The following is a 25,696-nucleotide window of genomic DNA, read 5'->3' as shown; positions in this document are numbered from 1 at the left end:
AGCTGAGTAAATATTTGATAAAAGAATAGTGTTGAAATTATTGGTACAAATTTTTCTGTCAGTGAGCTATATACTTCTTGAGGGTTTTGGGTTTTTTTTTTTTAATTTTTTAATCTCTTATTGTGCTGGTGCATAGTAAGAACTCAAAACAATTTTTGAATAAATACTGAAGACCTATGCTTATCGCGCAGTTGTAGCTAAAATCCTCACTTTGGGGGCCAGTGGGACTGAGATAGCACTGGTAATAATAGCTACCATGTTTTGAGCATCTGTTATGTATGTGCCAAGCTTATTACCTACATTCACTCTTCACCTGTTTTCTTAGGCACCACAGTTGTGCCAAGCACTGTGGTTACCACTAGGACCCACAATGAAGAAAAAAAGTCTGTGCTTTTCTAGAGTTTATAGCTTATGACAGGTCAACAGCGCCAAGGTTTTAGTCTCTCCAGCATTTCATCTCTATCTTGGTTTGCCCAGTATCATCAATTCTGTTTCCTTGTTCCTTCCCCACCCTCTCTCCCAGCGAGGTCCTGCCTTTACCAGTTCAATTCTTTGGACTTTGTTTTGTCTTGGTATTGGAAGAAAGGAAAAAAATAAATGCATGTGTGGATTAAGTTCAAGAGGAGGGTTTTTTTTTTAATTTTTTTTTAACGTTTATTTATTTTTGAGAGAGAGAGTACAAACGGAAGAGGGGCAGAGAGAGAGGGAGACACAGAATCCGAAGCAGGCTCCAGGCTCTGATCTGTCAGCACAGAGCCTGATGTGGGGCTCGAACTCACGAACCATGAAACCATGACCTGAGCCAAAGTTGGATGCTTAACCGACTGAGCCACCCAGGTGCCCCATCAAGAGGAGTTTTTAAGGCAAGTTTTAAGAAGTCTTGGAAAGTTGGGTTTAAGAGAGAAGTAGATGAGAAACAAAATGAAAAAAATTAGAAGTTTTGATTCCCCTCACTGTTATTTGAGAACTACATGTCATGAATTTGAACTTTTTGTTTTTTAATTTTTTTTTAACATTTTATTTTGAGAGAGAGAGAGAGACAGACCACAAGCAGGGGAGGGGCAGAGAGAGAGTGGGAGAGAGAGAGGGAGACACAGAATCCAAAACAGGCTGCAGGCTCTAAGCTGATGCGGGGATCGAACCCATGAACCATGAGATCATGACCTGAGACTAAGTCAGACGCTCAACAGACTGAGCCACCCAGTCGCCCCTGAACTATTTGTTTTTTAAATATTTATTTTGAGAGAGAGAGAGAGAGAGTGTGTGTGTGTGTGCGGCACACATACACAAGAAGAGGGGCAGAGAGAGAGAGGAAGAGCGAGAATCCCAAGTAGGCTCTGTCAGGGCTCCATCTCCTAAACTGTGAGATCATGACCTGAACCAAATCAAGAGTCAGATGCTTAACTGAGCCACTCGGGTGCCCCAAACTTGAACTGTTTTTAAATTATTTTAGGTTTTTGAACAATATTTCTCAGATTGCAAGGGCTGCAGTTTTAATGCAAAACAGAATGATCCATCTCACAGGGTCTGGGTGAGGGAAATTCAACTAGAATTATTCCAGATACAATGTAAGAGTAGCATTTAGAAAGAACTAGCAAACTAAAAAGAGAATGTCACTTGCTGTATGAAATCAGCAATTTACTTTGATCTAGTAAAGTTCCTGTAACCTATTGAGTACTGAAGACTTTCTAAACAAATGTGACTCAGCCCATGAGAAATTCTTTCCTGTAAATTCATTGCTTGATTTTTACTCCATGATACACCTTTTCAAAAACAATAAGTAGGCAGGTAAGAACACTTAACCAAACAGTCTAGTGTGCTCTCTAGCCTTCAAAGTATATATCTGTTGACAGCTATTTTAAACCCAGTAAGTTAATCATCACTGTTTCCTTATTATATACCATTTATCTGTGATAAAGTTGTATATTTCTAAGTGATATTCAAATAATATTAAAGATGTCTGCATTTCTTATTTTCACATGTCAATCTGAATTGCCTTGGTGTTTTTTTGATACCTAATCGGTCTCCCTATTAGATCATGTGTTTTCAAGGGCAACACATGTGTTGGACACATCTGTGTGTCCAGCATAGGACTGAGTTCATTGTAAGTATATAATAAAGATTCAACACATGTATAGTTGTTTCAAAGACCCAAACACGAGAAGGACTTTAAAGAGTTAGTGGAACGAAGCCTAAGTACATGTTACCTTGTACTTGCCATGATACCCTTCCTGCCCCCCACCATAGGAAAATACCAGAAGAGAGGCCCATTTTCAGATTCCGATTGAGAGTTATGTAATAGTCATCTTGGTACTGTGGCTATAGGGAGGATTGTGTTTCCATTCTTTGAAACAAGAACATGGACCTCTGTGAACCAAGCAAAAATGGATCCTGATTTCATTTACTTCAGTCTCCCAGGTACTACTCCCTCGCACGTGTAAGGTCCAAAAGTTGCTTGGATTCTCGGGCATGGTCCCCCGGTCCCCTGTCAGCTGAAGCCAGTGTGGGCCAAACATTGTTACAGTGTCTGATAGGTTGCTCATTGCCAAGGCTAGGAATGTGTGCTTTCATTCCTGGAAACTTTCTTGGCACTGCCAAGAAATCCAAAACTATATGGAGTTATAGCACCTGTTGGACCTTGGACCCAGAATAATCATCTGCACTTAAACTATAAGGAAAGGTGGTTTCAAATAATTCTAGGTAAATGTAGAACTTTTGTTTAGTATTTAAAATAGAATGAAACTCTGTAGTGTTGAAAGGATTCAGGCCATTACTTTCTCTTAAAGTTGTTTTATCAAGGATGGTTATGAACTCAAGTTGCCCTCCACACTTAAACAAAACAGTTGAATACCTAAATTCTTATACTAAATTACTGGGTGGGATAGCTCTGGGACTTACTTTTCATGATAGGCTTGATAAGCTCATCAAAAAGTTTGAACAGTTATAGAACACACTTCTTACTTTCTCCCGCCAGTGCAGGATCTTTTTGTTTTGCTTAACTGTGCTTTTGCTTCAGAACAATTCTTACTGTCTAAATGAGTAGTGAATAGAGAAAGTGGTGTTTGTCAGAGAAATTTGTTTCTTTAAACAATGAACTGAAAGGTCATGGAGATGTGATTGCTTCTAGTAGTGTATCTTAAGAGGGAACAATACATAATTTTCTGGATGATCACACTGGTTCTCATCACTTGGTTGGTTGGGTCTTAAGGAGCTCTAATAGGTGCTCTCAGAACAGTCAGAGAATATTCTTCCGGGAGAAGATAAGCCCAAAGAGATGGCCTGGTGCTTTGCTTATCACTGGCCCATTAGCTTTTCTTGTTCAGGTCATGTTGCAAGGGATGGAGCCTTGTAACCTTGGGGGTTTCATGGCTTCATTTCTAGCATGCCCTTTGCACTCTGAAGGACTGCTTTTATAGAAATACTTATAAACCAAAGTCTGGATTATGGATGAAGAAAGGAAAGGAAGAATGAAGGCAAAGCAACGTTTAAATCCTAGCAAAACTTTCATAGGGAATTTTCTCTGTGTGCTAAAGATTTCCTATGAAACTACCCTTACAGGAGGACACAGAAAAGACTTTTTTTGCCTGGAGAAACATTTGCGAAACTCCTTCCCCAATCATAGCTGGAAAGATAGCTGCTAATCCAGCAGGAGATTTATCTCAAAATAGCTGGGTTATCTTTTTCTAGTAATGGGTCTAATTGATTTTCACTCTAGGAAGGGAAGTTGCTGCTGACAGCTACATGGGTATAAGTGCTTAGAGGCCAGTAGCACTTTTCTGGGTGGTTCTGGACCAGTGTTCACAAAATGGATGGCCTGCACCTCAGTACATCTGGCTCTCTGTGGACAGGCTAGTTAGAAACAACCAAGGAGTGAGTGGACACATAGCTTTGTGGCATTCTGTAGCATTAAGGATTTAAAGCATGAGCCCTTAATAGCCTGGAACATTATGTTTTTGTTATTACTCTTCCTTTAAAAAAAGAAAACAAACAACTTAATCTAAGTGTTATTTATAAAGTATAAAATTCACTCATTGTAAATGTAGAATTCAGTGATTTTTTTGGTAAATTTAGTAAATTTATAGAATTTGCAACCATCGCCACAATCCAATTTTAAACATTTTATTCATCACCCCCAGAAGGTCGTTTGTGACCATTGCCATCATTCCTCCTTCTCATCCCCAGCCCCAGACAACCTCTAATATGTTTTTTGTCTCCATAGATTTGTCTTACTAGATATTTCACATAAACCGAGTCCTATAATATATGGTCTTTTGTGACTTGGTTTTTTCCACTTAGCATGATGTCGCTACATGTTATAGTGTGTTTTGGTGCTTTGTTTCTTTTTATGGCTTAATAATATTCCATTTGTGGATGTACCATGTTTGTTTATCTGTTCACCAGTTGGACATTTGGGGTATCTCTTGCAAGGTACTTTTTTAAGGGCCACATTACTGCTTAATACTTAAAAAGTAATTTAAAAATCAACTTGGAGAAACATAAGTTTGGGAAGTCAGAATTCACAAGGGAAGCCCTGGCATTTTCAGATTTTGTAAGCCTGCTATGACTTAGTAAGCATAGGGCAGAGCCTTACAGCTTTTGTGACCTTCAGTTGGAGCTGTTACTTTGAGCTAAAGAAGGTGCAGGCAGTGTATGACCTCACACCTGATTTTCACAACTAATTGGCCCACTGGGTCATTGTGTCTGTTGCAGTATGTTCAGATGAACTGAGGGCATGTTGTGTAGCTGATTCATCCATGAGCACATATATCTCTTATATAACAACAACAACAACAACAATTGAAAACTGCTGTTGATGAGTACATTTTGGACATTAGATGGTCCAGGCACTGTTCTTGATGCTACAGATCTCCCTTGGCCTTAATTTACATGCATTTCCTACTAAGGAAACAGTAAATAGATTGGTAATATCATGTGAGTTAGTGATCAGCCTTTTGAAGGAAGAGAAGCAAGGAACGGAGCCAGAGAGAGAAGGAAACTAGAGGTGCTACCAGACATGGTGGGAGGCAAGTGGAGGAAAGTGTCTCTGAGAGGGTTGGCGCTGAGAACTGGTAGACATGTATCTAGGAAGAGAGCCTTCAGGCAGGAGAGCAAATACAAAATAGCTCTGGTGGGAATGGGTTTGGTGTGTTCAGATAACAGCCTGGAGGCCGTTGTGCCTGGAGCACAGTGATTGGGGGCAGGGAAGGGGGTGGCCAGAGCCAAACCTGCTTAATTATATGAAGTATCCAGGCTTTTGGTGCCCTACCCTGCTGTTAAATGGATAAACTCTCTGATGACCTTAAATCTATGTAGACCTGAGAGTTGAGGATGAAACCATTGCAATATACTAGTTAACTACCTTTCGTTGTTTCTCCTCTCCTGCTCGGATATTTCCAGTTATGGGTACTTTTTTATTGCTGACAGGGGAGGCAGTTAAAGTTCTTTTTAAAAAGGTACTGTTTACAGGGCACCTGGGTGCTCAGTTGGTTGAGTTTCTGACTTCAGCTCAGATCATGATCTCACGGTTCGTGAGTTTGAGCCCCACGTTGGGCTCTGGGCTTACAGCTCAGAGCTTGGAGCCTGCTTGGATTCTGTCTGTCCATCTGTCTGTCTGTCTGTCTGTCTGTCTCTCTCTCTGCCTCTCCCCCTGCCTCTCCCCCTGCCTCTCCCCCTGCCTCTCCCCCTGCCTCTCCCCCTGCCTCTCCCCCTGCCTCTCCCCCTGCCTCTCCCCTGCTCACACTTTGTTTCTCTCTTTCAAAAATAAACATTAAAAAAAAATTTAAAGTTACTGTTTTTCACTCATCAGGTAGGAAAAAACTGTGGCAACACTAAGTGTTGGTGAGTGTGTGGTAAGATAGTGCTTTCATACAGTGATGGTGGGAGCACCCATTGCTACAGCTGCTTTCTCTAAAGTATATTGTGGTATATAACAAAATTGAGAAATCTGTCACATACTCTATGCCTCAGCAATTCTGTTTCTAGGTAATTTCTTACCTGTGTAGTACAAGGAGACATGTACAGTCCCTTGCCACATACTTCATATTAGCCAAAACTCATAAGCCCATCTAAATGCTACTCAGTAGAGGAAATAAATTGGCTTACTTGATTGTGAGGGCTGGGAAGTCTGAAATCTGTAGTGTAGGCAAGCAGAATATCGTCTTCCTCAGAAGACCTTAGTTTTATTCTTGAAGGCTTTTCGAGTGATTAAAGGAAGCCTACCCTGATTATTGAGGATAGTACTTAAACTGGTTGTAGATGTTAACCATATCTATAGAATTCCTTCACAGCAACACCTAAATTAGTACCTAATTTACTAACTGTTATGCAGACACCTAAAACTAACAATCACAATGGGATACCATGCAGACTTAAAGTAGTAGAATAAACTCAGTCAATATGTAACCAGGTGGGCAGGTCTCAGGAACATAACATTGAATTAAAAAAAAAAAAAAGTAAGAGTGAAATGTATTTTGATACCATTTATTTTATTAAAATGTACAAAACAAAATTATGTATCAGTCAGGACTAAATATATGTATATGTAAAAGTATAAAATATGAGTTAGAAAATTAACAGCATTCTTAATTGATGGTTCCCTCTGGGGAGAAGAAAGTCAAGAGATACAAGATGTGGCTGGGGTGGTTAAAAACATCCGGTGGTTTTGTAATATTTTAATTCCTTTACACTAAAGAAAATCAGTATGATAGTGTCAACCATTATTCTTGTGAGGACTATAGGTAGTTGAGGAATCTTCTTTTTCTTTACTTTTTTTTTTCTTTAAAAAAAAATTTTTTTTAACGTTTATTTATTTTTGAGACAGAGAGAGCATGAACAGGGGAGGGGCAGAGAGAGAGGGAGACACAGAATCTGAAACAGGCTCCAGGCTCTGAGCTGTCAGCCCAGAGCCCGACGCGGGGCTCGAACTCACGGACCGCGAGATCATGACCTGAGCCGAAGTCGGCCGCTTAACCGACTGAGCCACCCAGGCGCCCCAACTTTTTCTTTTTCTTTTTTTTTTTTTTTTTTTTTTTTAATTTTTTTTTCAACATTTTTTATTTATTTTTGGGACAGAGAGAGACAGAGCATGAACGGGGGAGGGGCAGAGAGAGAGGGAGACACAGAATCGGAAACAGGCTCCAGGCTCCGAGCCATCAGCCCAGAGCCTGACGCGGGGCTCGAACTCACGGACCGCGAGATCGTGACCTGGCTGAAGTCGGACGCTTAACCGACTGCGCCACCCAGGCGCCCCAACTTTTTCTTTTTCTTAAGGGAAAGAAAAGAAGGTCAAATATTTGTTTGCCCGGGTAGAATTGGTCAATATTGGTTTAATTCTTCTGCTATTAGTATATTTTATTAATTAAAAAATCAGGAGTAATATCACAAGAAATCCTCTAAAAAGAAAAAGAAAACATTGTAGTCTCCCATAATTTCTCACACTAAAATAATGCTCTGTTATACAACCATTTTCAGCTTATACGATTGCACAATTCACTTCGAGGAATTGTATTGAGACCTGAGGGGTGAGCGCAAAGGTTAGCAGGGAGGCTGCCTGGGCCTGACCTTTGGGATCTTCAGCAAAGTTTTTATTTTATTTATTTAGTTTTAAATATTTATTTATTTATTTTGAGTGAGAGAGAATCCCAAGCAGGCCCAACACGGGGCTCGATCCCATGAACCCAAACCGTGAGATATGACGTGACCCAAGCTGAAATCAAGAATGGACGCTTAACTGACTGAGTCATGCAGGCACCCCTTCAGCAAGGTTTTTAAATTTAGCATCTCAAAGCTTTGGTGTGTCATCCATAAAATGATGATAATAATAATCATGTTGTTAGGATCTAATGAAACAGCCCATGTAAAACATGGGCACAGAGCCTGAAATATAGTAGCACTCCATAAATGCCAAATTTATCTCACCTAGGAAAAAAAGAATAAAATATTCTCAACTGAATAGAAGAAATAATAACACCTTCGATTTCCTTTTTATCCCACACTTTTCTAGAGTATTTTATATTCATGGTCTCTCTCATCCTGATGCGACCCTTCAAGGTAGAATAGCCAGTATCATTTATTTTCATATTACAGAGAGGAACTGAGGTATCTGGAGACATCTGTGGAAATGGGAATGTTCATCCACTTGAAGAGTTGACTAATATTTTAGAGCTTTTGTCTTGCAATATTAATTATTACAATTGATTCAGTGTGCACTAAGTACCAGGTGCTTGGAAGAGCACCTAAGTGTTGCATAAATACTACTTAATATCTCATTGAATCTTCATACTCCTCATGAAGTCCAAATTATCATTATTTCCATTTTATAGAAGAGAAGATTGAGGGGCGCCTGGGTAGCTCAGTCAGTTGGGCGTCCGACTTCAGCTCAGGTCATGATCTTGCGGTTCGTGGGTTCGAGCCCCATGTCGGGCTCTGTGCTGACAGCTCAGAGCCTGGAACCTGTTTCAGATTCTGTGTCTCCCTCTCTCTCTGACCTTCCCCCGTTCATGCTCTGTTTCTCTCTGTCTCAAAAATAAATAAACGTTAAAAAAAAAAGAAGAGGAGATTGAGCCTTAGCGAGGTGGTGATGTGATTTCCCCAATTTTTTTTTCAGTTTTTTTTCATCCAGCGTTAACCGGGCCCATTGCTACTGGAATGCATGTTACAAATTATAGATAATACAAATCGATAGATAATGCAAGTTAGAAGCTAGTAGCATAGATAGATAATACAGACCGAAGGGGAACAAAAACACTATTCATGTTTGATAGGAAGCATTTCTGTGTTTTACATATTTGAATCTTGACTATTTCTGCTGTAACTTAATACTTCAAACAGAATATCTCCGTTGTCTTATTTTCCTTTACTTGGCTTGTGCTCCCCATTGAAGATGGATATGAAAACATGACTCTTCTGACCATCTATTAGTCTACAAGCAGCTGCTTTTTTGCCAAATTTACTCACTAATATCTTCCCTAAAGTCAGGGGACATAATCAAATACTGATGTTAGTCCAGGAATGGTGGCTTCCAACAACACAAGGAAGGGATAAGTAAAATTTTCTACAAATGATGTCTATCTAGAAGTATTCTCAAACAGTTAATCCTTATTAACAGATAATCTTGTCACATGAAATGAGAATATGCCTTAATTAGTTTAAGCATTTGTGACATCACTGGATTAATTTGTATGAGATTATATAAAATGGCATTGAAACTTTCAAGGGTAAATATGTTACCTGAAGAACATTATAAAACTCCCTATTTACTTAGAGATTCTTAAATCACTTTTAAAAGCTTATTCCAGTGTAAATATTACCCACAATTTTCAACTGAGAAAAATAAAGCACTGATATATCAAATAATTTGTCCTTGGTCATGTAGAGAATTGGAAAAAGAAACGTAAACTAATTCTTAGAAATTTAAAGTCAGCTCAGTTTATCTGGCTAGTCATAATTGAATTAATGTATGCTTCATTGTCTTTAGTTCCATGTTGGTAAAGGTAATTGTTTTTTTTGTTTTTTTTTTTTAAATGAAGGAAAAATCTAAATGGTGAGGAAGCTAAAACCTTCACAAGATTATATAATTCATTTTAAAATTATGATCTGTAGCTCCACAGTAGGCAGAGGAAATGCATGAGATAAATGGGCCAGCTAGAAATCTGGTGGAAAGTGTGTGGTTTATTCCTCAGCATTTTATTTGGAACAGCTAACCATTAATTCTCCAATGCTGCTTATTGAACTTTGGTGCTAGAACCAACTCCTCTTCCTGAGACTCAGCCCAAGTAGAACGGTGATATTGCCAGTTATTTTAGCTTAGACTATCCATATTGCTCTCTGAATGGAAATGAAACTCATTCTGGTGGAAACTGGTTTGGCAAATTATCCTCCTTGCCAGGCAGTAACTGAGCTTTTGTTATTGATTGTAACAAAATAGTGTTTCTTGGACCGTTTTTTTTTTTGTTTTTATACTTGGTATTTAAACCTTTTATTTTTAGTGCCAAACTTAAAATGGATTTGTTCATTACTGCTGGTGATTTTCTCTAAATCTTAGGCCATGTGAACAATTCAGGTCTTAATAAACCTTAACACACCATATGACCTTTGACCCAACGACTGCCCTCTCAAAAAAATGTGGGACCCATCCAGTTCACAAAGATATCCACTGCTACTTATAAAACTTTACAGATTGTGGAGTACAAAGGCAGCACTGCTTTTTTGTTCCTGAGTTTAAAAATACATGTACTTCAGCTAAAATAACTAGATTAATGGCCAAGAGCCAGGGTAGAAATGGATTTTCCACTGTTCAAGGGGGCCAAAGTTTCCGGGGGAAAAATTTCTGTAGCTGAACTTAAATAATAAGAAATTGAAGTGTATGTTAAACTTTCGAGCCTAAAAACTCTTGTATTGTTTTCTCTGAAGCTTATTGTAGTCCTAAGTCTTATGAGTTAACTTTTTTCCCCAGTAGAATCATTTGGATGGTTGGTTTATGCTTGGGTGTTAATTTTGGAAGTTCTCATTAATTCATTGTTTTTGATAATTTTAAGATAGGAGTTATATGTAAACATTTCAGGAATTATATCAAGAAATCAAATTATATTTTCCTCTTATTTGGCTTAGCTGAACTAAGAATAATCTTAAGAAAAAACACAGATCTGGGCTTCTTTTTAATGACTGTATTCTAGTAGACAGAGTTAGCTCTGCATCTGTTTCCTTATATTCTTACCCCTCCAAACTCAGCCTCATAAGTTTATTATAAGAATTTTAAATGATGTTTTTAAAGTTTTATCTTTAATTTTTTTTTTTTAATGTTTATTTTTGAGAGAGAGAGAGACAGAGCATGAGTGAGGGAGGGGCAGAGAGAGACACAACCCAAAGCAGGCTTCAGGCTCTGAGCTGTCAGCACAGAGCCCGATGGAGGGGCTTGAATTCACAGGCCAAGAGATCATGACCTGAGCTGAAGTTGGATGCTTAACTGACTGAACCACCCAGGTACCCCAAGTTTTATCTTTTTATTAGAACTTACATTCTTGTTGTCCAGACTTAGTCTCTTAAGATTATTATAAGAATTTTGAAAGAGATATTGAAAAGTAGTTTTATCCTTTTATTAAAAAGCAATTATTTTCCAATAAAGTTATTAGATTTTAAAAAGTACCAAAATCTCATACATTGCTGATGGGAATGTAAAATGGTACAGGCACTCTGGAAAATAGTTTGGCAGTTTCTTATAAAGTTAAACATATACCTACCACATGACGCAGCAATTGAACTCCTAGGTATTTATCCTGGAGATATGAACACTTAACGTTTACACAAAAATCGGTATGTGATTGTCCATATCAGGTTTATTTGCAATTGCCAAACACTATAAACAACCAAAATGTTCAACGGGTAAATGTATAAATAAACTATGATACATCTGTACTGTGGAATACTACTAGCCAAAAAAAGGAATAAACTATTAATACACCCAACAAGTTGGATGGTTCCTAAGGACATTGTGTGGAGTGAAAAAGCCAGTCTCAGAGGTCACATACTGTATGATTCATTTGTATAATATCTTCACAATGACAAAATTAGAGTGATTGAGATTGGTGGAGAGGGTGTGACTGTAAAGGGGTAGCATGAGAGAGATCACTGTGTTAGTGGAATGGTTCTGTACTGTATCTGTGGTGATGGTCACACAAGTCTATACTTGTGTTAAGATTTCATAGACACAATGCACTTTCCCCCCTCAAAATGAGTGATATAAAAACTGGTAAATACAGGGGTGCCTGGGGGACTCAGCCGGTTAAGCATCCCACTCTTGATTTCCGCTCAGGTCATGTTCTCATGGTTCATGAGATCGAGCTGCACATCAGGCTGTGTGCTGGCAGTGCGGAGCCTGCTTGGGATTTTCTCCCCCTCTCTCTGCCCTGCCCCTGCTCATGGACTTCTCTCTCTCAAAATAAATAAATAATAAAAACATTAAAAAAAAAAACAAAAACAAAAGAAGCTTACAAAAAAAAACTGGTAAATACAAATGAAGTCTGCAGTTTAGTTAAGCGTTGTACCAATATCAGTTTCCTGGTTTTGATAATGTACCATGGTTATATAAGTTACTGTCAGTGGAAAAGCATATGTGAGAACTCTCAGTACAGTTTTTATAGCTTCTTGTGAATCTTGAACAATTTCAAAATAAGCCTAAAAACAAAACAAGGGAATTGAGAAAAGAGGATAGAAATAGCAGCTATGGCTTTAGGTCCCTGTGATCCGGTATTGAGACTTAGATCTTTCAGAGAGACTGGTATGGGAGTCATCTTTGGCTTTGGGGCTTTATGGCTGCTGGTTGTAAATGAGGCTCAAACAGATGACTGGCTTCAATAACACAGGATGAGTGGACTTCCAGTTAAATACAGCATATTGATCCTGAGGTTTTTCTTCTAAGAATACATGGAAATGATGGGGCGCCTGGGTGGCTCAGTCGGTTGAGCATCCAACTTTGGCTCAGGTCATGATCTCACAGCTCATGAGTTTGAGCCCCGCGTTGGGCTCTGTGCTGACAGCTCAGAGCCTGGAGCCTGCTTCGGATTCTGTGTCTCCTTCTCTCTCTGCCCCTAACCCACTCGCATTCTGTCTCGGTCTCTCTCAATAAATAAACGTTAAAAAAAAAAAAAAAGAGAGAGAGAATACATTGAAATGATAGCAAAGGAAGGAAAAGAAAAAGAGGAGAGGAAAGGAGGGTGGGTGGAAGCCATAAATTCATGGTAGAAAGGACTGAAAAAAGAGCAGTTGATGAACAGCCTAGAAAAATTTGGAGGAGTGGTAGCTGCCTTAAGAAAACTTAAAGACTCTGCAGTGGGAGTACTGATGAGAGCTGAGCCATTCACCTCAAAGAACCTGAGAGGCTGGAGAGCAGGCCCACAGAAGGTGGGGACGGAGGGGACACCCAGGGCCAGAAAAGGAGTTACACAAGGTGGTTAAACTGACAGTTTTTCTTTCCTACCTGAACCACCACTACTACTAGAAGCTCTCTCTGCCTGGCAGACTCGAGATTTAATCTCAGGGCATACTGAATCATAGGAGGTCTCGACCTGGAAACAACAGCAGAAGGTGGAGGGAATAAACCTTAGAGAGCAGGAATTCAGTAAAAATCAACTCAGTAAACTGTGAAATTCCCAACCCAGTCACCTTCCTGATGGGTGGGGAAAGCCAGCCACCTGGCCATTGCCTCTTCCCTTACCCCTGATAGGAAATAAGAAACTTGTCTAGAGAGACTCAGTGGACCCTGGTTACTGTCACATGGCCAGTTTGTCTATAGCTGACTTGTCCAGTTACTCTGAATGAAGCCTACTAGTCAACAACAACCCTAGTGTACACACCCACACCCACAAGCTTCCAGCCAGCATTTTAGGACTTTACTCTTAAATATGAACAGGCTAGGGGCGCCTGGGTGGCTCAGTCGGTTAAGCATCCGACTTCAGCTCACATCATGATCTCACAGTCCGTGAGTTCGAGCCCCGCGTTGGGCTCTGTGCTGACAGCTCAGAGCCTGGAGCCTGCTTTGGATTCTGTGTCTCCCTCTCTCTCTGACCCTCCCCCATTCATGCTCTCTCTCTGTCTCAAAAATAAATAGACATTAAAAAAAATTTTAAAAATTTATAAATATGAACAGGCTATCAGGGATTGCCAGATGTCTGAGGAAAGCCTCCAACACAAAAGACAGATGGATGCCAAACAATGAAAAGAAATAATTAGGAGATAATATGGGGAACTGGAAGAAAATAACAAAAAAATTATAATTTATTCCGATTAGACATACATCATTCACAAAACAAGAACTGGATACTTTTAAAAAGGGATAATTAAAAAAAAAAAAACTGCAAAGAGCCCAAATTTAAAATATGATATCAAAAGTTTTAAAAAACATAATAGAAGACTTGGAATGTGAAGTTGATATCTGTCAGAGATGGGGGAACAAAAAGTGGAAAATCAAAGAAAAAAGGTAAAATGATTAGATAATAAATTCAGGGTGTGTAAAATCCTTATCAGAATTCCAGAAAGTAGGGAGAGACAAAAAACAAAACAGGAACATTTTTCAGACCTAATGGGCATAACTTTCTATATGGATAGGGTCTGTTGAATGCCCAGTAAAATAAATAAGTACCCATACTAAGACAGACCATTATGTAGTACACAGGGATAAAGAGAAGTCTTCCAGAAATAAGCACCCCCAACTATGTCCTATGCAAAGGAAGAAGAAATGATGGCTGACTTCTCAGTAGCAAAACTGGATGTTAAAAATTGTGGAGCAGTATCTTTAACATTCTAAAGGAAAATCACTTTTGCTTTGTAATACTCTAGCCAGCAAAATATCAATCAAATGTCAAGGTAAAGATAATGTCAGACACATGGTGACTCAAATTTATCTATCATGCATCATTCCTTAGGTTGTTCTTGGAGAATGATCTTCAGCAAATGGGAATAAATGAAAGACGAAGGTGTGGAGTCCAGTTAATGAGAGCTCTAACACAGGGGATCAGAAAAGGACATGCAAGGGTAGCAGCGTGGCAGGGACAGTCAGGCCAGACTGAGCAAGAGGACGGAGTCCTTGGAGGAAGTTCAGGGGAAAAATGGAATGGAAGATTAGCTGACAACTTTGTGCATTTGAAAAATAATATTGATAGACTTCTGCTAGATGGGATGGAGCATGTGGAAAAATTTAAGGTAGATTCATGGAAAACTAAGCCGGGGAGGGGTGGTGTGTGTGGAGGGTGATGAGATGATTGTTAATCCCAGGAGAAACAAAGACTGTACCAAGAAAGGAACATAATCCCTAGTACATTCCTTGCATTGTAGTGACCGGTATTTACAATGTCATAATAAACCCTCTCAACTTACCAGCAAATTGCCATTTAATTATATAGGAAGGATTGGGGTAGGGAAAGTGGAGTGATATGGAGAGCTGGGCCCTTATCTAGGGTAGTAGAAAGCCAGTCATTATTGTCCAAAATTGAGAAATCAAGAATATTATCCAAAACTATGGCAATGAATATAAGAATAACAACTTAGTTGAAAGTGCTCTTAGGAGTAAGTTGAAGTTTAGGGAAAGGTTGAGCCAAGGGTTCTTTTTCATGATAAGCCTTTATCATTGTTTGATAAAATAAAAGTTATTATGTTCTCTCTGTACTGGTTTATAAAGGAGAACCTTTTATCCTGAAGAGCATGTGTATCAAGTATCTGCCATTTGAATGTTGTGTGTTTTTCATTCTTTTTTTTTTTTTTTTTTTTTTTTTTTTTTTTTTTAACGTTTATTTATTTTTGAGACAGAGAGAGACAGAGCATGAACGGGGGAGGGGCAGAGAGAGAGGGAGACACAGAACTGGAAGCAGGCTCCAGGCTCTGAGCCATCAGCCCAGAGCCTGACGCGGGGCTCGAACTCACGGTCCGTGAGATCGTGACCTGAGCTGAAGTCGGACGCTCAACCGACTGAGCCACCCAGGCGCCCCTGTTTTTCATTCTTTTTATTGCCTGGTCTTGTACAAATAGGGTTCACATTTGGGGAGAGGAGGTAAGGAGACTTGAGTGGTCCACCCGGAGTGGCTAATGCTGTGAAGCTCATTATTTGTAGATGGAACAAATACATTCAGTCACCGTGTATTCTTAGTCAAGAAGTCAGAAACCCATAGGAATGATCTTTTGTCTGTACTTCAGATTTAGGATAATCTAAGTTTAGGTCAACATTCTAAACAATTGCCTCTTATACTTATCATAGCATTTGTCTCTATGTTTGTGACTTTCTAGTGATATAAGAATAACACTTTTAAAAATGAAAACCATGACATTTGCAGAGATATGGCATCATGAAATCTATGAGAGGGAGACCATGTCTTTCCATCTACTATTGTGTGCACAGGACCTACCTACCACTCGGTGGTTACTCCATAAGTACTTAATGAATAAACTGATCACTAGGAAAAAAAATGCCAGTGACCACCTGGACAGAAGGTCGCAGACTGGCCTGTGTCCTAGGGCCATCAGCAACACCCACCCTCATACCCTCTCCTGGTTATTAAGCATAGTAAAAACAAGATCTCTTAGAAATGTCTGTTCAGGGGCACCTGGGTGACTCAGTCAGTTAAGCATCCAGCTTTGGCTCATGTCATGATCTCATGGTTCGTGGGTTCAACACAGGCTGACAGCTCAGCCTGGAGCCTGCTTCGGATTCTGTGTCTCCCTCTCTGTGCCCCTCCCGTGTTCGTGCTCTGTCTCTGTCTCTCAAAAATAAATAAACGTTAATTAAAAAAAAGAAAGAAAGAAATGTCTGTTCAATTGATAACCAAAACGTTGCTTATATAGTTATAAGGTTCCAATCATGCACACCTGTTTTTAACATTAGCGTGACAACCATTAACCTACTTAAACCCCACTGGGAGCATCAGCTTCTGGGCCTGTAACTCCTGTGGGGTATGCTTTGGAGGTATGCGTGTTGGCTACTTGCTCCATTTATAGTAGGTTCTAGGCAGCCCTTGGGCAACTGGGAAACTGCCAGGATCACATGTGTCTTGCCAGTACGAGTGCCCTGTTCCATCAGTAAAGAAGTATGTGCTCTTCATTATTTTAAAGTAAACATTCATGGCTTTGTAGACGTACTGTCGAGCATACACAGGCATCCATGGCTATGTAGTGACAAAGTCTAAAGATTACTTGATCTACTGTTTGCTTATCTTATTAATTTGTTTGTTTGTTTGTTTGTCAGAATGTTATGGAACAGTTCAATCCTGGGCTACGAAATTTAATAAACCTAGGAAAAAATTATGAAAAAGCTGTTAATGGTAAGTGTTTTCTAAATTTATAAATATAGTGCACATATAAAAACCATTCAGTAAATATTTTACTTAATTATTTTTATGTGGTTAATAGTGAATTTTTGAAATATCTTGAAGTTAAAAACACTACTTAGGTTAATTCTATGGAAGTTTGCAATGATAGGATATTAGTGTATTTGAAATGAATAAATTGAATCATTGGCTATTCTAAGTGATGTATTTCAATTACCAGATCATGGTTTTTGACCGGACTCAATCTTTTACATCATTGCCATAAACATGTTTTCCACTTTGCAAACCAAATTCGTCGTGAACTAATAACATATATTAAATGTGTGCTTAAAATATTTGTTAGTGTCTTGCAGCAGAAGAATTACTCTCTTTTTATTTATGTAGAATACTTTCTTGCCTTTGGGTGTATAACTTCTGATAGTGATATGAGAAAAGTTTTAGCCTGAACGGAAAAACATCTGAGTTAAAGGTTGAAGTTAAAATTTTCATTTCCAAAAGAGTGCTTCCTTTAAAATGAATTCAGGCATTGGCTTTTGTCTCTCTTTGTGAACTGGAGTTGTTTGCTAGTTTCAAGAGGTTTCATTGGAGGAAGCTGACCTGCATCTACACATGGATTTCCCTACTAAGAGGTGAATGTTATCAGTGATCACCTTAAAAACTTGAGATGCTGATAATCACTAGATTTTAACACAGTCACAATAATTCTCCCTATGTAACAAGTGTCACCCCAAAAATATTCAGACACCATTTTCACCCTGTACCTTGGTTCACTAAAACCACCGTGTAACATAAGTAGAAAACTTAGTTTCCAATGGTTCAGATCAAGTTCTGGGTCTTTTATGTATTTCTCATTTCCTTCTTTCACCATGTCACACCTTTGGCTGCTCCTTCTTGAGGTTTTGAAAATAAATCTGTGACCTCATATACCCTTAGCATAAGCATGCCCCAGGAAGAGGGGGTATGGTAGCTAGAGTTTGGATGACAGGTGCCCAGTTGTCATAATCATGGGAAAGTAAACTACTTATTTACTTTCTTCTGGATCTCTGTGCTGTTTGCCAGACATTTTCACTGTTGGGAAACCATCCCTCACCCCCCAAGAAGTGTCAGCGACCTCTGTAGGTGACCCCTCACCTCCCTTATCAAAGAGCAGGAGACTGGTTTTAGAATTCTTGCACAGCTGACTCTCCCTCCGTGACTGCTTAGTCACAAGGCCACAAAGTCATTGCTTTAGATGCCCCTGTGAAGGAAGTCACAATGACCTGCGATGGTTTTTTTTTCTTTCTAGCACTTGGTGCCTCTCCGAGGCAGTTTTACAAGGTGACTCAGGGAGCTGCCAGCAGCTTAGTCTCTTGCTAAATAAGGCTTCTCCCCAAAGGGACTATTTTGCACTTTTAAAGTATTTCCAGAATTTCTGCAGGCCATCTGTTTTTTACTGAAGCCATCGAGAAATTGAGATAAATTTGTAAAGTCCTCGGTAAGAATTTGTAGTATAGTTGAGGATGCCAGGTGTGCAGTCACCACTTAGGTCATAAGTCAGGACAACATTCACAGCTAACAAAGAGCATGGAAAGAGCAGTGTCACAGGAATTTGAGCAGTGAAGTTGGTGGGGAACAGAGCAGGCGGGAGGCCTTGTAGGAGCTGTGCAAGCTGACACATGTTAGGTTTCAGGCAGAAAAGACAGCATCCAAGCCAAAATCTGAGGCCCAGACTGGCATGAGTGAGAAGCTGTTGGGGAATAGTAAAATACAAGGTGGAATGGGTCAGATTGTTAATGCATGTGAATGCAGCATCAGTTATCTATAGCCACATAACAAAGTCTCCCTAAACTTGGTGGCTTAAGGCAGCAATAGTTTATTATTTCTCAAGGTCCTGTAAAGGCAGTGCAGTTCTCTGGACCCCTGGGGCTCAGTCCTACAATTGCAGTCAGCTGAGGGCTGGGCTCCCGCTTTCTGGCATAGCAGACTTCCAAGAGTGCAAATCCCTGTGGGAGTTATGCTTGCTGGTACCCCATTGGCCAAAGCAAGTCACATGACCAAGCCCCCAATCAATGTATAGGGGACTACAAAAGTTGGGAATTCTGGGAGGTATGGTTTATCCAAGGCGATTTCTGTAAAATCTGTCATGAACTCTGGAGTGTGGGCTTACACTATGGGCAGTCGAGGCCATGAAGGTTCTTGAGCACTCCTGTAACCTAATGAAATCGTACTTTAAGGGAAAATTATCTGGTAGCAGTTTGTAGATTAGATTGATGAAGTAGTTGGTCAACCACTAAAATAGGACAAATATGCTTCGTTCCTTAAAACAAGTGATAGAAAATCTCCTAATGTATTCACAAAGGGGGGATGGCAAAATTATGAGAATAGTATTCTTTATTAAGTTCTGGATAAATTATATAGTTTTTAAAGTTAATTCAACTTTATTATTAAAGCAAGAATATTTAACCATTCTGAGGTTAAATAGTTTTAAACATAAGTCAACAGTTAACAAAAAATTTCAATTTCATGTGTGGATGCAAACCGAAAATTTTTTTTTATGCATTGTGCATATATGTCATTCTCTCACTGATCTGCTTTTCAGCTTATCAGTACCGTACAACTTAAAATCTTCTTATTAAAAGTTGCACCTATTAACTTGCCAGTTTATTGGCTACAAACCTTGTTTTTAGGTAGAGTCCTCTCTTTTTCAGTTCTAGCTGAGACCAAAGATTCGCGAAAAGCACGGTAATTTAGAACTGAGGAAGTAAACTACCTTAGTTGGAGTTATGTGCACTGCCTCTGATTTGCCATTGACCTTGGGCACGTCCCAGCATATCTTCACTCCACTCTCCTTCATGAAACAGGGTGATAACATCACTGACCCATGTCTTAATATTCTTGGATAGGTAAACTTAAGTAAGGCTTGGAAAGTCCATATAAATGCTACTTGTTATTGTTCTTTTTTACTATTATACTTTAAGGTTATCCTCAGTCTTATGAAATAACTGTATAATGGAGCGTTACATTTCTTAAACTTGTATACATATTAGTAAAAGCTGTAACTTTTACATTTTTTTTCAACTCTACAAGAAATAGATGAATTTGCCATGAAAATGTTACTTTTTTGGCCAGTAATATCCTCAGCTAGACTTGTACATAATTTGTTCTGTGGCACCCCCTACCTTCTCCCCACTACTTTTTATGCTTGAGATATCTTTTTTAACCCACTGTTGTAAAACAATACCCATTATAAATTGGGGCAAAGCACTTGGTATGGCCTCTGGTTTTCTTCACAGTAAAAAGGAAAGGAATCTTAGAGATTCCTAAGGGCTCTTTTAGTTCTAAAATTTTGTATTCTTCAGAGTTAGTCTTCGAGTAAAGCAAAATAAATTGTTTTCTTCAAAACCACACTAAATAGGCTAGGTGTTGTTAAAAAGCTTGCTTGTTGTACACTATCAGTCTTACCAAACCTAGCTTGTTGGAAAGTGAAGGAAGGAAATCATATTAGCAGCTTCCATGCTTGTGCTCTTAGGGCATTTTATAGATGACCCTCCTTTGTTTCAGAAAGGATAGTGACCTTGCCCAGGGAGGTCGTGTCATTAGAAGTAAAGGCAGAATGCAGACCCAGGTCTGTCTTGCCCCTGACTCCCTTTCCTAAAGAAAAAGAAAGGAAGGAAAAATAAAAATCAAAAACAGATTTCTACACCTTATAATTTAGTCTTCAGAATCAATTTGAAAAGAGAAATACTATTTTTAAGAGAAATAGAATCCAATTGATATAGCAATAGAAGTTTTCCTTGTTTCTGCCAAAAAGGTAGTGGGGAGTTGATAGAACATTCAATTATTTTTCAGAGAATTCTGTTGTGTTTTTGGAGTGATTAAAATAATGTATTTTAAATTTCATACCTTTCCCCCCTAACAACAATTATTTTATTGTTTGTGGCTCAGAATAAGTTTTTCAATAGAAAAGTAAAAGTGCCATTGAAAGGCCAGGTTCCTGGGCCACCCCATGCAAGTTCTTTCAACTAATAATGTTGCAGACCTGTGTAGCTGTAGAATAACCAGCTGAGAAAAGCTCTCTTGGTGGAGCGGATATGTTTCCAGCCCTAATTTGATGTTGGAAACATATCCCCTCTGGAACTGGCATCAGAAGGCAGGGCCTTTTCTGGATTCAGCTATGCCAGGGCTGGTCCAAGGTGAGGATCCTGTGGAGCTTTCCATTGGGCGGGGGCCTTCGAAAGTGCACTGGAGGGACGTCACAGCTATCAGGCACAAGCCCTGCCCTCCGAGAGCCACCCTTGGCACAGCCCAAACCTTTCTGCACCCAGAAGGGACTGAGGGATATTTGGAAGCAAACCTCAGTGCACTTCCTCTTTTCCTTGTGTAAGTGATGATTTTGTGTGTCACCTTCCCTGTCTAGCTATGATCCTTGCGGGAAAAGCCTACTACGATGGAGTGGCCAAGATTGGTGAGATTGCCACCGGGTCCCCTGTGTCAACAGAGCTGGGTGAGCTGACCGTCATTATATACAAACACAAGTTGAGCTGGTTCATCCTGTGAGCCTTTCATCCTGTGAGCCCTCGTAAGAATACACAAGGTGGCCCAAATCCAGAATAGTAAGAAGGGCTAGCCCAGTACACCCGTGTGTTGTTCACTTCTGGAATGATGGAGTTCCCTGTAGTCTGCTGAAAGTGGAGGCTTAGTTAGAAGGCAGGCCAAGGCCAGTGGCTGACCTCCCTGCTCCCTAGGAACTGGGCTTCTGCCTCTAAACTTGGGCCCTAGCCCTTCCCCTCGGATCCCTGGAGCATGAAACCCAGGGAGTTTTGACCTACATTCTTAACTGAAGGAGATGGGCACGGCGGGCCTCCCGACTCTGGCAGGAAAGTTTCCTGTGACTCACCTAGCAGAAAGCAGACTCCTTTACGTCCTGCTCTTGGCTCTCGCTGCTTCCACAGTTGCTCTCAGTTGTGATTTTTCCGGTTTTGCTGGTATGAATTGATCTCCTGTGCACACTCAGAGGGCAGCCACACCCTCAGCAGTGCCAACTGCAGAGGGAATCTGGGTTTCTGTTTACAGAGTCCGTTCACTGCGTCCTCTCCTAAGGGTGGAACAGTCGCTGTTTTTCCTTTTCTTAACAGCCCCACACATAACCATTATTTTTAAAATTTGTTGATTCTTTTTATTTTACAAAGGATAAGATTTCTGGTTTCAAAATGCTTGTTATGATTTGAAAGGTTCAGAAAAGCAGAGGAAAATATTGGTGAAGTGTGTGTATTTAAAAGTGTGTTTCTGTAGAAAGGGGAGGCAGAGGCGGGGGCTGCATGTAGAACATATATTTTAGGGTTAAAATAATTCACATCATTTCTGTATAAAGTGTCTTAAGGGTTTTCAAGATGGCTTGGAGAACTCTTACCTGACCCATAAAAGCGGAAGAACAAATTCCAGGTGTGATAACAGTGCTGGGGGTGCGCGCTGGGTTACAGGGTGTGAAGTGGATCTGGGCGCCCAGGAACATTCTCTCACAACTTCCGTTCTTGAAGAGTTTGTAAAGGGTCTTGAAACCTAAGCCTGAAGTGATGTCGTGTGATGATGAAGTCCGTGCTGCTGTATTTAATAGAATCAGGTACAGGCAGAAAATTTTCAAAGCCCTGACGTGTGCTTTGTTGGTGGCATAACTTGTGTGTGTTCTGGTGAGGTAGGAACTACAGAAACTCTGTCTTCAACAGAGTCAGTTTCATAAAATACACGGTGCGTCGTGCAGTCAGAAGCAGATAGTAAAACTTAGGACATTTGAGGGATGATGGTGATGATTAGAGGGTTCCAAAAATAGGACTAAATTAAAAAGACACATCCTATTTGTGTCAGGCCCAAAGGGAAAATGTGTGACCCTTACATTAAACCATATGGTGCTGATTCACCGTCATTCAGTTTGCCTTTTTAATGTTTTATGGTTCTTGCCACTGTTTAAATAAGATTTCTGTTCCACACCTTACTTTATTCAGCTGCGAGTTCATAATGTTGAATCAGCTATTTCCACAGCAACCGTGTTGTTGCAAACACAGGCTGAAACCTTCTTCAGTTTCAATAAGGAAAATATGTTGCAGTGGTGAAATTTTCTTTCATGTGGATATGTATTTGATTCAGAGGGAATGGAAATAACTTCTGTGTTTTATTTTTGTCTCAAGTTGTCTTTTTGCTTATATTCACCATCTCATATAGTTAGTAATTTTCTGCTCATCTACAGCAATTTCATGATAAAGTACTACCCTAGCAAGAGTTGCTTTTGGAGGCCTAATACTGACTTCCTGTGATTTGCTTAGTTTTTCATTTTGTTAAAGTTTAGACTAAAATATTGCCCTATATGTGTTTAAATTCTCTGTTTGAAAGAGTAATGAACAGTTCACAGGAAAAAGAGACCAAAAGTGGATTATATTTTCCTCATTTTTCAAGGCTTTATTGTCTTATTGCTGACTTTTGGTGTTGGTATTCATAACTTTATTACAAAACATTTATAAATTCCATCTGATAAAACTGAAGGGGTGTTTCATATGTGAAGATCATGAATCATTTCAGAATTTTCATTCCTTTCCCCCTTTCCCCTGATCTTCCCTCTCCCTCCACCTCCAAATCCTATAGTTTAAAATCTTTCAATTTAGGGACACCTGGGTAGCTCAGTCAGTTAAGCATCCGACTTCAGCGCAGGTCATGATCTCATGGCTCGTGAGTTCAAGCTCCACGTTGGGCTCTCTGCTGTCAGTGCAAAGCCCACTTCGGGATCCTCGGTCTCCCTCTCTCTCTGCCCCTCCCCTGTTCACTCGCTGTCAAAAAGAAATAAACATTTAAAAATAAGTAAATAAATAGGGGTACCTGGGTGGCTCAGTCGGTTGAGCATCGAATTCAGCTCAGGTCTCAGCATCTCATGGTTTGTGAGTTCAAGCCCCACATGGGACTCGCTGCTGTCAGCACAGAGCCTGCTTCAGATCCTCCCTCCCTCTCTCCCACTCCCGCTCCCTCTCCCTCTCCCTCTGCCCCTCCTCCACTCACATGCACATGTGTTCTCTCTCAAAAATAAATAAATAAATATGGGGCGCCTGGGTGGCGCAGTCGGTTAAGCGTCCGACTTCAGCCAGGTCACGATCTCGCGGTCCGTGAGTTCGAGCCCCGCGTCAGGCTCTGGGCTGATGGCTCGGAGCCTGGAGCCTGTTTCCGATTCTGTGTCTCCCTCTCTCTCTGCCCCTCCCCCGTTCATGCTCTGTCTCTCTCTGTCCCAAAAATAAATAAAAAACGTTGAAAAAAAAATAAAAATATAAATAAATAAATAAATAAACATTAAAAAAAATAAAATTTTCAGTTTAAAAATTTTGCTTGGGAAAGAAATGAATGGGATGCTGAAAAATTATTACTGTTTATTTTTTTTAACATTTAAAAATTTTAAAAAGGTTTTTTTTTTACATTTATTTATTTTTGAGAGACAGAGACAGAGCATGAGCAGGGGAGGGGCAGAGAGAGAAAGAGGGAGACACAGAATCAGAAGCAGGCTTCAGGCTCCTAGCTGTCAGCACAGAGCCCGACGCGGGGCTCTAACCCACAAACTGAGATCATGACCTGAGCCGAAGTCGGACGCTTAACCGAGTGAGCCACCCAGGTGCCCCTAAAAAAATTTTTTTTGAATGGAGGAGAGGGGCAGAAGGAGTGTGAGAGAGAGAATCTTAAGCAGGCTTTGTGCTCAGCATGACGCTTGACACGGGGTTTGATCCCACAACCCTGGGATCATGACCTGAGCCAGAATCAAGAGTCAGATGCTCAACTGACAGCCACCCAGGTGCTTTGAATTCTTACCATTTCTAAAACTTAGATTGCAAGAGTAGGTTTCAGTTTAATGTTGAGTTAAAAAATATTTTTTAATGTTTATTTTTGAGAGAGTGTGCACCCACGTGTGTGTGCGTATGAGCTGGGGAGGGACAGAGAGAGAGGGAAACAGGATCCGAAGCAGGCTCTGTGCTGACAGCAGAGAGCCCAATGTGGGACTTGAACTCACCACAAGATCATGACCTGAGCTGAAGTTGGAAGCTTAACTGACTGAGCCACCTGAGTGTTCCTGAATTAAAATATTTATTAATGTTGCTATAGAATATACAGTCTTTCTCATTTTGTGTGTGTGTGTGTGTGTGTGTGTGTGTGTGTGTATACACATAATTTTTTTACGTGAAATTTCTGTTCTATTCTGATGTTTTTGTACTTTGGGAGGTGGGTGAAGAAAATATCCTTTCAGTAAAATATTTACCTAATTCATAGAAATTTGCTGTGAGGAGTCTACTTGGAAAACTTGGCCAAATGCATTATGAGTATTAGTTAGAGTGGCAGAACTGAGCATTTCAGTCTCTTGTCTCACTTTAGGGGGGAAAAAAAGGAGCTAAAACCTGGAGGAGAAAGTTGATTAGCTTTTTAACTTTTTATCATTTGGATTGGCACCTATTAAGACCAAGCTGTAGCATTGCCATTCCTGATTTCTGTCTATGGGTTTTTTCATTTAGATATCCCTCTGAGCACATCAGCTCACCAAATGCTATATGAATAATTTTAAGATGCTTTTGCCTAAAAGTACCAAATAACCAGTTAATAGTGGTTTAAACATTAAGGATGTTTATTATCCCACATAAAAAGGCCAGGAGTAGCAGGTTCCTGTTTAAGCAATCATTACTGAGAACTCAGGTTTCTTTTCTTTCTACTTACCCTCAAGTTCAACTCCTCATGGTACCAAGATGGCTGCCATCGCTAGTCTTAGACATCACATCCTCCTTCCTCCCGTTGTATCCAAAAGCAGGAAGAAGAATTTCTTCTAAGCTGTGCCCTTTACAAAGGAGGAAATCTTTCCCTGGGAGCCCCAGCACACACACCCTCTCATGTCCCAT

At 39.9% G+C, this 25,696-nt stretch overlaps 1 protein-coding gene across 2 annotated transcripts in view; it reads left to right on the top strand.

Annotated features, from left to right (window-relative positions):
- The window catches only part of BAIAP2L1 (BAR/IMD domain containing adaptor protein 2 like 1), a 93,109-nt gene that overhangs the window by 9,463 nt on the left and 57,950 nt on the right, over window positions 1-25,696 (top strand). For both annotated transcript variants that reach the window (XM_042922709.1, XM_042922710.1), the window contains exons 2-3: window positions 16,727-16,802; window positions 21,205-21,291. In XM_042922709.1, the coding sequence (XP_042778643.1) occupies window positions 16,727-16,802; window positions 21,205-21,291 (163 nt within the window). The remainder of the gene's footprint in view (window positions 1-16,726; window positions 16,803-21,204; window positions 21,292-25,696) is intronic.

Source organism: Panthera leo, chromosome E3 (assembly GCF_018350215.1).
Source record: "Panthera leo isolate Ple1 chromosome E3, P.leo_Ple1_pat1.1, whole genome shotgun sequence".
In the NCBI taxonomy this organism is placed as follows: domain Eukaryota; kingdom Metazoa; phylum Chordata; class Mammalia; order Carnivora; family Felidae; genus Panthera; species Panthera leo.
The sequence above is the reverse complement of the archived record's forward strand: the minus strand, read 5'-3'. Positions and strand labels throughout refer to the sequence as shown.